This window comes from Sturnira hondurensis, unplaced genomic scaffold, assembly GCF_014824575.4.
Source record: "Sturnira hondurensis isolate 20B ecotype Veracruz unplaced genomic scaffold, ASM1482457v3 Scaffold0013381, whole genome shotgun sequence".
NCBI classification, from domain to species: domain Eukaryota; kingdom Metazoa; phylum Chordata; class Mammalia; order Chiroptera; family Phyllostomidae; genus Sturnira; species Sturnira hondurensis.
The window spans coordinates 1,960,157-1,976,180 of NW_028086012.1; the positions used below are offsets into that span (position 1 = coordinate 1,960,157).

General features: G+C 47.4%; 1 protein-coding gene across 1 annotated transcript in view; it reads left to right on the forward strand.

The window, feature by feature from the left end:
• Positions 1 to 221: 221 nt before the first annotated feature.
• CSMD2 (CUB and Sushi multiple domains 2) overlaps positions 222 to 16,024 on the forward strand; it is a 268,001-nt gene continuing 252,198 nt past the window's right edge. Inside the window, exons 1-3 of the mRNA XM_037061417.1 lie at positions 222 to 289; positions 1,925 to 2,049; positions 11,736 to 11,857. Coding sequence (XP_036917312.1) covers positions 222 to 289; positions 1,925 to 2,049; positions 11,736 to 11,857 — 315 coding nt within the window. The remainder of the gene's footprint in view (positions 290 to 1,924; positions 2,050 to 11,735; positions 11,858 to 16,024) is intronic.

The window sequence follows — 16,024 nt, forward strand, 5'->3', positions numbered from 1 at the left end:
GTATAAAATAGGTTCGTATACACAGTAGGTGCTCAATTAATGCCTTTTGTGTATTCAAATGGGTGAGAAGGTGAGTGGGTGAGTGAGTGAGTGAGTGAGTGAGTAAGTGTATGATTGAGCATGTTGCTCATATTGTGGGACATTGAGGGGGTGGGACAGAAACAGGCCAACTCAAGGAACCTTGTTCCAGACTTCCTGTCATCCCTGGTTTCAAGGGCGGTATGGGGAATGTGGGACTGTCTGCCTGGCCCCAGCTCCTAGTCAACCCCAAAGCCAAGAATCCAGAGGTGTGAGGGGGTTCCAGCCTCATGAGTATCAACATCGCAGGAACAGTGAACTGGGCAGGGGTGGGGGGCAGAGGGTTTGCACTCTCCCCACTGGAAACAGGAGAAAACGGCCTCTGTGTGTGTCCGCCACCCCCGATCAAGCATCTCCTTCAGTCCAGACGACTGTGCATGTGGTTTTTGTAAACAGGACTCTGGTGTTGGCGAGTGCAAGAGCATCACCCCACTGGCCAGGACCCCCACAGGTGCCATCTCTGCTCGGCGCCCTTGGCCGGAGGCACTGGGTGGCACTGGGCGGCAGGGGGGGGGGGTGCTCTGGCTGCTGCTCACTCTGGCTTGAGAAGTGTCTGATGGGGAGAGGTCTCTCAGCAGAGAGATCTGTGTTTGAGCTAAAGTCCCTGCTTTGAACTTCAGACTACTGCTTTCTCTGACATTCTTTACCGTTTCTGATCACGCATCCACCTTTTGTTTAACTTTCTTTGAGTCATTTCTCCATTTGGGGCTGAGGTTGGGTGGGGGTGGGAGGCTCATCTCATCTAGAGTCGCCACCCCCAGATCCAGAGCTCAGGGTGGGAAGGTCACTGGGGGCTGTGGACCCTCCACCTCTGGCTACTGGTGTGGGACAAGGGAATGAGGTGGTTGCTGGTTTGGGGTGCCTGCCTCTGGACCTCCATGCTCTTGATGAATTTCACTTGGACTTTGCTCACAAAGGAATTTGTCAACAGCAGCTCCCCACCTCACACACTCGGGAAACCCCCGCCCAGTGGACCCCAGCAACCTCACGCAGCCCCACTGGAACAGGGCCTCGTTCCGTCTCTGGGTCCACCTACCCCCCCACCCAAGCCACTGCCCCAGCCAGTGCCTTCCTGTGGTTATCCATCTCTGTATGTGCTGTTTTTTGCCTTGTAGTAACTCAGATTGGTGTGTCCCAAGGGCATAATATGTGTCCAGACCCTGGCATACCCGAAAGGGGCAAAAGACTAGGCTCGGATTTCAGGTAAGATCTATTTGGGAACCTTCTGTTCGCAAGAAGGGTGGGATGGACGTCAGGGGGGAAGTGCGGGGCTGGCTGGCCTTCCTGGAGGTAGAATATGGAGGATGGCCTGGCTGTAGCAACAGACACTTTCTGAAGAAGAGCCGTGGCCTTTGGCCGTCTTTCCTGCTGCACTGCTGGGGGTACCACTGTGACTCAAGGGGAAGGGGAGAGCTGTAGACTGCCAGCGTCACCCCACAAACCTGCACCCAGGGTACAGAGGACTGCTGTCCTCAGTAGTGATGTGCCAGCAGGCAGCTCATATCTCTGATAATCTGGGAGACCCTAGGGCTTTGCAAAGTTTCTATCGAGGCATCTTCCTGTAGCTCTCCATTTTCATTAAAGTTTTACGTATCATCCACCCCCCTCTTAGCTGTTCCCATGGATACTTAGAAGATAGCTGTTTTGCTCATAGTCGTACCTTTTAACTTAATCCCCAAACCATTCAATGGTCAAGAAGAGGAGATTTTTAAGTGATACAGTCGTAGCAATCACAGGCCAGAGGAGAAACAAGGTTGGTGTGATACTCCTTTATGGAGCCAGGAAGCACCCGGGGTGGGCCTGGAAGGGCCAGGGATTGAGCTCACAGGCTTACCTTGTCTCCCAGGTTAGGATCCAGCGTCCAGTTCACCTGCAATGAGGGCTATGACCTGCAAGGATCCAAGCGGATCACCTGTATGAAAGTGAGCGACATGTTTGCAGCCTGGAGCGACCACAGGCCGGTCTGCCGAGGTGAGGGTCCCCTGGGAAAGGGGGCTGGTTAGAAAGCTGTGTGGGGCGTGGAAGACAGAGCCCAGCTCCTAGCCCCTGAGGCTTGGGCTCTCATCCAGACTGGCTGGCCCTCCCCTCCCTGCTCCCCATGCCTCAGATTCTGCATTCATTTACTAGATCACATTTATTTAGTGCCTCTCTGTGTCAAGGTCTCCACTAGGATGAAGAGGTCCAGAAATGGGGAAGAGAACATGGGCCCTGCCCTGCACGGGCCTTTCGGTCTCCTAGAGCCATAGACAGAGCAGGTGTCTAGCTCACTGCACAGGTGTTACACCTGCATCTAGATGAGAAGGGGAGTCATCCTTATAATTCACCTTTGATGCCTCCCTTAAAATACATATGCATCCTGAACCCTGAGTCTCAATGAATGCCCTTGTTTCTTTCCTCATATTTGGCAATAAATAGACCTGTGCCTCCGAAGATGCTCTCTGCTAAGCAGAAGTGTGTGGATCATGGTCTCAAAGGCTCCTCTTTTCTAACTCTGCACCTGGGCATCTTGTTCCCAAGGGCCATGCCACTCACGCTCCCATATAACACATGCACTGAGGTTGAGCTGGCCGAGCCCTCAACCCCCAACCCCAAATAATCTTAAAGTGGCAGACCTGAGTGCATTCCATTGTGAGGACAGATAGCAGTGCTTTGTGGGAGGGAAGCCCCTGGCCCCACCCCACAGGGCACCACGAGACAGCTTTCCTTTCCCTGCACTCCGTGTCCATCTCTCTTCTTCCCCTGTGTATGCACATGACCAGGACTCAGTCTCCGTGCAAGAGTAAGCACGCGCTCTGGAGTGTGTAAACGAAGCCAATGGCCGCTCTTTTGAGCTCCGGTTTGGAAGGTGCATTCTGGATTCTCCTGGTTTAAGAAGGAGAATCAGAGGCTTGTTTGCCTCTCTGCAGGCACATGCATCTCCGTGAACTGCGTGCAGAGAAGGGGTCCAGGGAAAAAGAACTCGAATCATGGCCACACAGAGGAAAGGACGAGGTTGGAGCTGAGACCCACTCCCTCTTTTCAATGTGCCGATCAGTAATCCGGAACAGGGGCCTGAGCAGTTTTCAAATGAGCCTTAGATTTATTCATTCTCCCTCAGCTTTGCAGTGGCCATGATCCACAATTAATAATGTACTTTGAGTCCCCACTAATTTTAGCTATGTTATTTCAAAGGTTCCACTTAGCTAATATTTTTTAAAGATCAAACAAAAGAAGAGTTCTTGGGTAGAACTCTTAGCTTTGCTACCAGCTGGCCATGGGCAACTTGGCAAATCACCACTTCTCCCTGGGCTTAATTTTCTTACCTGTAAAGGTACAAGGGTGCCTACCTAGCCCACCTTGTATTAATGTGAAGGCCAAGTAGAGTTGTGGATATGGTAACACTTTAAAATTGGAAAGTGCTAGACAAGAAAACAAGTATTCTCAGGCTAGATTATAAACTATATAGGGCAAGGACTTCTTTTTTGTTCACAAAACACAGCCTGACACTTAGTAGGTGTTCAGCAGTATGTCTTGAATGGATGATTGAATGGTTGAATGGGACACCCCTCCTGTTCCAGGAAGCCGCAAACCAGCTGTGTAGAGAGGCATAGAATGATCAAAGCTGAAGACCAAGGGACCCTATACTAATCTGTTGTTTTCAAATTCCTTTTGAGGAGCCAGAAAAAATGATCCCTTTAGGCAGTGGTGAGACCTGATCTCTCAACAAGATCTTTTCGTTCCTGGAGGGAAGGTGGTTCTGTCAGTAACGGCAACCACTTACACAAACTTGCCCAGGCTTGGGGAAGGGTGCTGTTCCGGAAGGAAGTTCGCAGTTGAGGACTATGCTCATCTTTTCCTCCAGACGTGCTGTGTTACCCCTGGAAGTCCCCCAGTGATTTCATCCAGTGGACTCTGAATCCCCCGCCACACTGTTGACTAAGCCTTGGGCTAAGCTGTTTTACATCCATGCTCATTTTATCCTCAGCCTTATCCTCATACGAAGCTGGGGAACATCACGGAAAACAGAGCCAGGCAGAATTGGGTTTGAATGCAACCATCACCACTTTTTAGCTGTCCTTGGGCCAACTCAAGCTCTCCTGCCCCACTAAAAGGCAGATTATGGAGCATTACTTCATGACCTTACGGCAAGGACTAGAGGAGGCAGCGGGCCTGAAAGCATTCATCTCGAGACATCCCAGTGTGTCTGTGAGGCCTTTGTATGCACACACCCGTGGTGAGAACTACACAGCATTGCCGGGGTACAGCTCCCCTAAGCCCGGGAGCCCACCACAGCCTCCAGCGACCACAGGTTCTTGTCAAAGCCTGTCCCTCGCTGTCTGCTCAGTCACTGCAGCTGCACAGTTCAGGAGGCACGCGGGCTTTGATCTAGATCACAACTCGGTCCCCTCTTAGTTTGCTGGCCCTGGGCGGGTTCCTTCATCTCTTTTTAGCCACAGGCCCTCATTGTGAACTGGGAAAACAAAACCTCCCCCACTCAGTGATTGCAAATTTAAATAAGTCCTGTCACAGACAGCAGCCGGCCAGCCCTGCGCTGGCTGCAGTGGAGAGGGGATTCTCAGCACAGACGGGTTCACCTTCCCGCCGCTCTCCCTCCCTTTCTCTCTCCCGTAGGTCATTGGGAGGGAGGAAGAGAGACAGCAAAGGCTCCTGGGTTTGAACTTGGGCCATCTGTCCTGGACAACTGTGAAGGCCAAGGGCTGAGACATATATATTTGATTCAAGGATCCTTTCATTTGGGCAGTGGTGAAGGGTTTTCTTTTAAAATCCCTTGCTTCGAGTTGACGTGAACCTCACTTTAAGAGTAAAAAGGGACAAAACTCTGAATTCCAGAATGGCTCCCCTAATAAGCGGGTGACCAAAAGATGACATTCTGAAAAGCATTCACCACCACACACATAGTGGTCTTATTTTTCCTCTAATGCATTTAAATTATGACTTGATTTTCAATATTCATTTTTCCACACAGTTAATTACACTAAAACATGAGGCCTGGCAAATAATAGGTTCTCCACAAATGTTTCCCGACGACCTGAATGAATCAGTGATTGAAATGAATCAACACTGTGGCACTGTGCCCTCGTTTGGAATCTGAAACTAGGGCCTTTCACGGGCCTGTCTTTCGTTTCCCTTCCGCCTGAAGAAATCAACCTCTAATTTGACTCCGAGAAAATTGTGATCATCCAAAAGGGATCGAAACAACTGAAGCATTGTTCTATGAATTCTATTCAGCCCCAGATAGAAGCAGCACAGTGAAATATACGGCTTGTAGGACTGAGTTTGTATATGGAGCCTAATATTTTAAAATAAGCTTTCACAGAAGCCCAGTACATAAAAGAGATGCAAGTGGAAGGTCTCTCCCTGAAATAGGGGCTTGGATTGGCTCCTTCCTCGCCCTCTCTGCAGCCCGGAGCCACCCCTGAGGGACCCCTGAGGCTCCAGGGAACTCTGTTTATAAACCACTGACAGAATAAGGGGACCAAAGTGACAACCAGGAAACCTGGTTCCCTGTGACCACAAATTGGGGTTGACAGAGAATAGGGACTGAGTACCAGCCCCGATGAGATGCTTACAGTTACTGAGTCACAGAATAGATAATCAACACATTGATTTTATACCTTTGGGGAGAAACCCACTATTTACTATATAAATATATATGTATATATATATTTACTTATACATATTATATATATGCATATTTATATGGGGCCTGTCCAGAAAAAGTCCAGCTATTGTTAATATAATGAGAATGATTTGCTTGACATCGATGTAACCTGGCAGCCAAGGAGAATAGACTGGAATGTACATGCGTGAACAATGATGACTTCACTATTCTAGTCAGTGGGGGCAGCAGACGCCGTTGAGTGAGCATGCGTACTATGCGGTTGTCACATTCAAAATGACTGAGTGAGTAGAGCAACAAATCTGCATCAGATTCTGCGTTCAGCTTGGACATTCCTCCAGCAAAGCTATTCAAATGATTCAGAAGGCCACAGCTATGGGCAGCTTGTGATTGGCAGCTTCATCACAACACACCTGCTCATGCATCATGTCTCATATAATGTATTTTAGCAAAATATCAAATCACCCAAATGACTCAGCCCCCCCGACAGCCCAGATTTGGCCCCCTGCTACTTCTGGCTTTTCCAAAGATTAAAATCACCTTTGAAAGAAGAGAGATTTCAGACCTTCAGTGAGATTCAGGACAATACAATGGGGCAGTTGATGGCACTTGGGAGAACTGTGTGAGGTCCCAAAATGCCAGCTTTGAAGGGGACTGAGGTATCATTGTCGTATGTACAATGTTTCTTGTATCTCCTTTAGTAAATGTCTCTCTTTCTCATAGTACATGGCTGGATACTTTCTAGATAGGCCTCATATATCTGTTTAGAATAAAGGCCTTTTTCACGGCTAGAACACCAGGCTTAGGGCTCAGAAACCTAAGTTCAAGTTCCAACCTTGCTATTAACATAACATTATAGCACAGGAAAAAATTACTGAAATGTTCAACATCTTCTCCATAATTCTCATAAAATGGGAGTGAAATGTGGAAAATATAGCACAAACAAGCAAAATTAAAGACCATGATGAATTACAGGTGGCTGTCATCCTTGGTGGACTTCAATGGATCCGTTTCCTGGGCCTACTCCTTACACTGAAGTTCAGAGCTTTGTCTCAACCTCTCCGCCTCCCCTCCCCTGCTCTTCCCCCACTCTTACACCTGCCTCCTCTCCTCTCCTCTCCTCTCCTCTCCTCTCCTCTCCTCTCCTCTCCTCTCCTCTCCTCTCCTCTCCTCTCCTCTCCTCTCCTCTCCTCTCCTCTGTAGTTATTCTCTTGCGTGACTCACTGACTGTGCTAGAGTACACGCCCCATTGCTCCCTAGTCCCTTACCTACTTATATATAGATACTTATGATAAAGCTCACGTTTATTGAGCTATTTATACTTGTATAAAGCATCGCACTAGGCATTTTTCATAAGTTCTTTATGAAGAAAGTGCCGGTATTTTACATTTATCTAGGCTTGGTGTGGCCAGCCAACCTGCCTGAGGGCGCAGAGCTGACCAGCCGAGCTGGAATTCACACCCTCACTCCAAACGCTCTCCCATACACTCCTTGGAAATTGCTCCTGCACGTCCTTCAGAGTCAGTATACTCGGTGGAACCGCATAGAACAGCTCTCCCCCACTTTCTTGTAACTTTTACTTGGATTTAAAATTGTGAACTCACAGACACTTTGCAGGAAGTGTGCAAAGAACTCCTGTATGCTTTGCGCCCAGATCTAAACAACTACTTTTAAGGAGTTAAGAGCCGAGTAGGAAGCTGAGAAAGGTCAGTTATAGAGGTAGGAGGAGAACCAAGAGGCATCGCAGAGACGGATGAATGCGAGTTTCACCGAAAGAGAAGGGTCAGTGGGGTCAGGTCCTCCACAGAGAGGTCAACTGGGTGGCTCTACTGATTGGCAAATGGTTGAAGTTTTCCTTGTAAGGAATTGTCAAGGAAACTGGACAAGGACAAGGGAAAGGACTAATTGGGGCCGAAGCTTCCATTACAGTGGCACACACTGAACCTGTGCTGGTGCCATGGTCTCCGGGCAGTGCTTCAGCACCCAGGATTAAGATTAGAGAAGGCAGATGGTAGAATTAATCAAAGGCAGAGCTGAGAGCATTGAGGGAGCCATTGGTGAAGGAGCCATTGGTGAGGGTGCTGAGGTCCAGACTAGTGAGATAAGAAGGCTCAACGGAGCACCGATGGGTGAGTAGATGTGAGGGAGTGAGAAGGCTGGAGGGGCCTGTGACTCAGGAGAGCAAGTGCATCAAGATCAAGTCGCTCTGCTAGGTGCACAGGTGGGAGGGGAAAGAATGGCGTGATGGAGCTTCAGCCCCCACAGATGGACTCTCACGGAGTCCAGAACAGCAAATCCAGGGTGTGGCCATGGACGTGGTTGACTTTGGGCAGGGACAGCAGAGCCCGTGAGGAGTGAGGCTGGGCTCTAAAAGACAAAGGAACTGGAGGAAAGGAGATGAGGGTGTAAGCAGACAGGATTTCGGAATGGGGGGTGAGAGAGAGTGCGTGCCTGCCAGGCGTCATCTGTTCCACTCACAAAGACTGAAGCAGGGTCACCCACGGACAGTGAGCGGGGTGAGGGGAGGGCAAGAGTTCCGAGGGGCATGGAGGAGGCGTGAAAGGATCTTTGTGCAGAGCAGGAGGAGGAGCTTCACAGTTGCTGGGCAGTATCTAGGCTTTTTCCTGAGATGAGTAATCATGAGTTTACGGTGCTATCAGTCTTTCACTCGTGTGATTTTTTTCCTCCAGAAAAGCTTACCTATAGGAGGTTAAGTCTAGAGAATGCAGATGGAGAGGTTCATTCACAGCTGATGTCTTCCAGGCAACTGATTAAAGGAAAAGGGAGCAAGGAACTTAGGTGGGTTTGCAAGGAAATGATCACGGGTGGACCTTGGGCTCTAAGTTGGGTAAGGACAGAAGAGAAAACAGGGTAGAGAGAAAATGCTGGTGCCGGTGGAATGCGCCCTAGATGGAGGCCAATGGAGAGTTCCTTCCGGGGTTCAGCAGGTGTCTGTGGGCAACATACAGGAGGGTGGGAGGAAGCTACGGAGGGCTGCAGAGGACACAGTGGACTGGGCAGGGGAGACAGGCTTCTGTCCACACAGGAAATGGAGCAGGAGGTGGTGAAAGATGTTGCAGATGCAAGTCAGGCTTGTTGACCTTGGAGTTGGCGGTGGGGCCGTGGTTCCAAAAGACTGTGGCAAGGATGCGGAGGCAGGTCAGTGGAAGGAGCAGCATGGGAGGGCAGCAAGGAATAGTGTTCGAATCAGATTAGGGGAGGAGACAGAAGGCCAGAGGCATTTGTATCTGAAGCAGTTTCCTGTTTGGTGCCAAGTCGTTTCAGTGCCAGAACCGGCTGTGGGTCCAGATGCTGCCCGGCTGTGGCCCCTGGGAAACGAATCCTGTTACGTGGAGTAGCGGTGTCCAGAGAAAGAGGGAGTAGCTGCAGAGCTTTTGCCTGCGAGGTCCCGGGGAGGTCTCCTGACAGCTATCCAGCAGAAAAGTTCGTGAGAAAAGGCAAAAAGGGAAACATAAACATGTGTTTGTTTGTGTATTCAGAACTTGTCTGAGCATCTACCATTTTGCCAGCCCATGCTAGGTGCAGCCGTGGACTCTCCATCTGTTGGTGGGCTCCCAGGGGCTGGCCGTTCAGGAGGAAGTCTGTCTGTCCACGGACCCCCTGACCTGACCGAGACAGCAGTGGGGAAAAGGAGCTGATGTTCCATTCAGAACCTATTTCAAGGTGCTCCATGCTAAATATCTGCAGATTGTAATATTTCAGTTAATTCCTTCTAAGCTCTTAAAGTGGTAACTGCCTTTTTGACCTGCTCCCTCTAATTACCTTCAGCATATTTCAACAGATTGCAAATACCATCTAATTTTTGGAAACAAGCACAGGATAAATTGAGCCTGAAGCTGAGGGCTTTTAAGGCAGCACAGCCTGGCTTTCCAGATGAGGGGTAAGATGATGCTGGTGGAGGTTTGCAAGGGTTCCCTGCAGGGCTAGGGTTCCGCATCCATGGGCCCTCCTCGCAGAGGTGGGCTGAGATCATGACGTTGCTTTTGGTGACCTTATTCCCACTTGTTTAGTGATGTTGTAGCCTCAGGTGGGGTCACAGGAAGAGAAAAGCCCACTTAAAGAGACTTCAGGAAAGGTCGAAAAACGCTCTTGGGCCTTGAGAGAAATCTGGAGCCCAGGGAAGTGGAACGAACGTGGCATCAGAGCCCAACCATCGGAGCTCCCCTGTGCTGGATGCAGACAGCGCCCCGTGCCCAGAGTGAGCCTTCACACCTGCCGCCTCACGTAACTGCCTCCTCGCGGGGCCTGGGGCGGGGGCGGGGGGCGGGGAGTGGCGATATCACGGCCCCCTTTTACAGGTGAACAACAGAATCAATTGGAGAGCTTTTCTGACTTATCCTGGCTTAAACAAGCAGCGAGTCCATTTCAAACCCGGAAGGCTAAGTTGGTAAACCCCACAGCCAGTCCTCTCCTCACCCTGGCTGCTGCCTTCAGGCCCAGTTGTTTCAAGCACAACCTGTGAATCCAAGTGTTTCTCCACGGAGGATTACAGAAGCAATTGGGCACACAGAAGGGGAGCAGAGGAGAGGGCTCCCCTAGGGCCCTGTGCAAGCTTGCTTCGCCTGGCATTTGAGCTCAGGGCGAGGGGGAAGGTCCTTTAGGTGCAGCCGGGCAAGCCACCAGGAGTGTCCTCAGTGGAGGTGATGAGCTAGAATAGAAGAAGGAGCAACTCTGACCCGGCGGCTTCTGGCAAATAACCCTCGGACAGCACTGGCTCTGCAGGATTCCATTTCATACCCATTTCCTCCGGCTCGCAGCTGGCCCTTCAGGGAGGAGGGGCTGTGTCTTCCGTGTTTTGTTCCTCCCCGCTGTCTGCCTGGCCCATAATGGGCACTCAGTAAATGCTGGAATGAGTGAGTGCTGGAATGAGCGCTTAAAATGAGCCGAGATGAATTATGTCTGACAGCGGCAGCAACTGCTTCCCAGCCGCGCAGGAGGGGTTTATGTGGCCACCCCCCCCCACCCCCAACCCCACCCCCACCCCCGCCGCACAGACAGCAGCTCCAGGATTCTTCGCCCCAGCAGAGGAAACCAGGCTTGACACTACCTTCATTTTATATACTTAGGCTCGTTGGGTTGGCTCACTATTTCTTTACTCTTAGGCTCTTTGCCTACAATTAGGATAAATTGCCATGCAGACAGCCACGGAGCAGCCTCTTAGAACTCTTTTTAATAAAACCGCCGAGCGCTAACATTGAAGAATGAAGTGGCCAGAGCCAAAGAACATGTTTTTAAAGAAGGCAAACACCTAGGTACAATGTAGTACCTTAACGGTTATCAATCACTACTTAATCTAATTACTTTAGAAGCTATTTTAAAGAGCTTAATTAGATTAAGCCGTGATTGATAACACTTTATATCTACTTGAGTAGAGCACTTCTGATTCACCTTGAATCTTTACGCTTCCTGTCAAAAGCCAGTTTTGGGCGCGTGCTGAGTGTGGGGAGGGATCGGGAGGGAAGTCCATGACTGGCGTGGAGATGGCTCGGGTCCCTGGTCCTGAGCTGGGGGCCTTGGCAGAGGCCTCGGGCACAGGCGTTCGAGACCCAATGAGGTAGCCTTGACGAGGACATCCTGAGATTCTACTTCAGGGCCTGAGAGCCAATGGGGATGCACAGGCAGGTCACAGAGCAAAGGGTGCGCGCCTCAGCAGGCCCATAGGTGTCCGGTGCCCAACTAGAGTGAGGTGGACAGGAGGAGTGCTAGGCCACACCCTCTCGGTGGACTTGCTGATCAGTGAGAGGGGGAGGCGGTAGAGGGCTGGCTTAGCTTCACCGTGGAAGTCCATCTTTGTGTACAGAGCAGGAGGCCAGGCGGGGCACATAGGGCCTGCCCTACCCCAGTGCCCCAGACACTGGGACTTCCCCTTGAACCTGCTGAGAACTGTGAGGGAAGAAGGCAGAAGGTCACGTCTGGGTTGAGACTGCACAGACTTCAGTTTCTCCTGGGCTGGGGGAGAGAGGTGGGGATGGGAACTGGACCTGGTCTAAACTAAACTTTCATCTTCTCTCTGCAGCCCGCATGTGTGATGCCCACCTTCGGGGCCCCTCGGGCATCATCACTTCCCCCAATTTCCCTATTCAGTACGACAACAATGCGCACTGCGTGTGGGTCATCACGGCTCTCAACCCCGCCAAGGTAGGGCTCTTGGGGAGCGTGGGGGGTGTCCTGTGGGCGGGGCTCTGTTGGGGACAGTTGGTCTGCAAGGGTTTCAAACCCAGAACTTGCTTGTGGTAGCTTGGTAGGCAGTTCTTTAAAACTGTTTTCATTAAACATCAAATAGATAAAAAGCATGTTTATAAAATAAAAGGCATAAAAACATCCATGTAATAGACGCCTGCATAGCTGAGTCAGTTACCGTAGTGATTGACATGTGTCTTCCCATCCCCTGTTCCCCAGGTGAGCACTACCTGGATCGTGTGCTTATCATTCCTCTTTTCTTTACAGTTCACACGCAAATGTGGGTCCTTAGAAATACATGGTTTAGTAAGCCAGGGTGTGAACTCCATATAAATGTAATTGTGTTGTGTATATTCTTAATCAAGTTCACTCACAGTTATGTCCCTAAGATTTGTCTCTTGGGTACGTTTCGTGTGCTATTTTCACATCTAGTTCTTGTGTATGTGTGTGAGTGTGTGTATGACACGCCCTCGGTTTTTTCATAAATATTTAAAGTATCTTGCCAAGATCTACAGAATAACCTACTGGAGTCTTTACTTTAATTACACCAAAACTACAGGTCAACTGGACAACAGTTGTATCTGGAATACCGAGCCTTCCCGCCCATGAGCATGATATATCTTTCTACTGACTTAGGGCTTCTTTTTAACAGCTTTCAATAAGCTTTTGGATTTTTCCATTACAGATCTTGTACATTTCTTAATATAGTTACGCCTAGATATCTTATATTTGTTATTGCTCTTATAAATTATATCTTTTAAAATTTTATTTTCTACCTATTTCTTGTTGGTGTTTAGAAATGCAATTATTTTTTATTCTTTGATTTTTGTGTATAGCCACTCTCTTGTAGTAATTTATCTGTGAATTATTTGAAGTTTTCTACGTAAGACAGTCATCTTCCAAAATGGTGGTTTTATTTCTTTCTTTCTAATCCTTCTCTTCATTCTTGTTCTTGCCCCAATGTTCTAGCTTAATCTTCAAATACCATATCAGGCCACTGGGATGGTGGTGGGCCCTCTTATCCCTGTTCGATGTTAAATAGAACATTTTCACTTCCTCATTCTGATGTTTGCTGAAGCTTTTTAAAAATCTCTTTCTAATCTTAGTCTGCTAAGAACTTTAATTGTGAGTAGATGCTGAATTTTATCAAGCACCTTTCTCTATTGATACAGTGATAGCATTTGCTCCTTTGTTTTGCGAGTGTGGTGAATTACATGCATTCGTTGATTTGTCTAATGTTAAACCAACCTCCCATTCCTGGTATAAACCCAACTTGGTCATTTAGTATTACCATTTCTATGCATGCCTAAAATGGATTTGCCAGTATTTTACTAGTCATTTGCTTCTATTTTGTTAGTGAGATTGGCCTTTTGTTCATATTACCCTTGCCAGGTATTTTTGCCAAGATACTGCTAACCTAGCCCTGGCTGGCATAGCTCAGTGGATTGAGCGCAGGCCTGCGAACCAGAGGATCGCGGTTCGATTCCCAGTCAGGGCACACACCTGGGTTGCAGGCCGGTTCCCTGCAGGCCAACTCCCAGCAGGGGACGCACAAAAGGCAACCATACATTGATGTTTCTCCCCCTCTCCTTCCCCTCTGAAGATAAATAAATAAATAAATAAATAAATAAAATCTTTAGGGAAAAAAAAGATACTGCTAATCTCATGAAACCATGTGATGAGGGTTGCCTCCCCTTGCGTTTGTTCTGTGGAGTTCTAAGTGAGAGGCTGGCACACCTTTCACTGTGAAAGTTTTGCAGAACTGTTTAGCAAGACCACGTGGGTCTGCTGCTCCTTTGTTGGAAGATTTTAAACTACGGATTAATCTTTTTATGACTAAAGGATGATTTAGATTATGTGCTTTTTTCTTGAGGCCATTTTATTAAGTTCTCAAATTTACTGAGTGTAGAGTTGTGCATACCCTTTTTATTATGTGTTTTATTCTCTTTTTCCTTTCTTATTTTGTGTCTTGTTCAGCAAAATTGTCATAGGTTTTGCATGTTTCCAGTCTTTGCGAAGAACCAACTTTGATCTTCTTAATACTTCTTTTGATATATGTATTTCCTAGTTCATCAGTTATGCTCATCTTTTTTTTCTCCTTTCTATTTTATTTGGAATTATGATGTTACTTTTTTTACCATCTTAATTTTGATGTATAACTTATTATTTTTCTATCTTCATTTAAGCATTTAATGCTATAAGCGCCCCTCTAAGAACTATTATGACTATATTCCCATGGGTTTTTATGTGTGGTCTATCTGTTATAGTTCAGTTCTGAATATTATCCAATTTCTATTATTCTTTCATCTTTCAGCCACAACTTTAGAAGTATTTTTTAATGTTCAAACAAAGGATTTTTTCTAGCTGCCTTTTTGTTATTGGTTCTAAAGCCTGTGGTCCTAGAGCATTGTCTGCGTGTGAATCATTTGAAATTTGCGGAGACTTTCTTTTTGGACCAGAAATGGTCATTTTTCACAAATACTCTGCATGTGCTTGGAAGAGTAATGTGTATTTTGTAATTTTTATGTTCCATTACATCAAGCTTCAGTCTTTTATATCTGCATTGATTTTGTTTTCTTGATCAGTCAACTGCAGAGAGGCATATTAAACCTCCCACTCTGGTGGTGGTTGGGTCTATTTTTCCTGGAAGTTCTCTTGATTTTTGCTTTAAAACTTTGGGGGTTGTGTTATTAGAGCATGCAAGTTGAGAACTATGTATCTTGCCGGTGAGCTGAAATTTTTCCAAAAATAATTAGCAACGACTCTCTTTATCCGTAGTGATGTCTTGATCTGGAAGTTTTTTTCCGGCAGTTACGTCAGCGCTCTTTTCGTTTTTGTTTCATGAGTCTTTTCTTCTTGCTTTCAGCCATTCTGCCTCCCAGTGCTGTGTGCGTGTCCTGTGTGTAGCTTCTCACAGTCTGTCTGGTAACTGGGGAACTTAGACCATTAAAACTGCAATCATTTTGGTTTTTTTAGGGTTACCCTGAAATGCTCATATGCTCACTTAATAAAGTCTAATGTAAGTAGTGCTTTATGTCCCTCCTGAAAAATCAGAGGTCTTAGCACATGTTTGCCCCCAAGTCACGATTGCTACTGTTTAATCAAACAAGGTCCGTTTAGATTTACTGACCTATTTACTGCTACTTTGTTTACTATTCCTTCTTACATATCAGTTCTTCTCTTTGAAACCACTTTGTGTCCAAAATACATGTTTTAAAATTTGGTTTCCTCTTAATGAAAAACTTTTTCAGGGTTTTTTTTTTGTCTTAAAACATCTGTTTTTCTCTTTCTTCTTGAAAGAATGTTGATATTCACTGGGTATCTGATTCTTGGTTGATAATTATATGGTCTGCACACGTAGAAATATTATCCCATTGTTTCCTAGCTTCCGGTGTTGCTATAAGTTTGCTCTCATTCCCTTGTATGACAGTCTTCTGGCTGCTCTTGTGGTCTGTCACTTATCTTTAGTGTTCTGTCGTTTCCCAGTCATGTTGGTATTTTGGTATTTAGCCTGCTGGATTTCATGAAGCTCGTGAACCTCTGAATTGTGTTTTGCATTAGTTGAGAAAATTTTAGCCATTATCTTTTCAGCTGTTGCCTCTCCTTTTCTCTTTCCTGCTTCTGGAAGTCTGGCGCGGCATACTGATCCTTCCCACTCTGTCCTCTGTGTCTCTGAACTCCTGTCATGTCTTCTGTGTTTCATCCTATTTACGCACTCTCTGTTCGGCTATGTCTAACTTCTGTCCAATGCCTTCACAGAGGACTTGTCTTAATCTCAAATATTTCCTTTTATAAAGTTCTGTTTGGCCCCTTTTCACACGTTCCTGACTACGTTTTATAGGGCCTCACTCCTTACTCCTGTTTAGATCCTTCTCTAATTCTTTCAATGTGTCAGACATGTTTATTTTTTACATTGTGTCTGTTGACCCCAGCATCTGAGCCTTCGCAGGTCTTACGTCGTTGTTTGTGGTTTCTCCCCTCGTGCCCTCCGTTCCAAACCGTGCTTCTCCGTTTGTTTCGTAGCTTTGATGAGGTGGTTAGACTTGCCTGTGGGATTCCTTGGCACCTCAGTGGAAGGTAGTTTCTTCCAGAGGGAGTTAACATTCGCTTCTGCCTGGTGCCCGG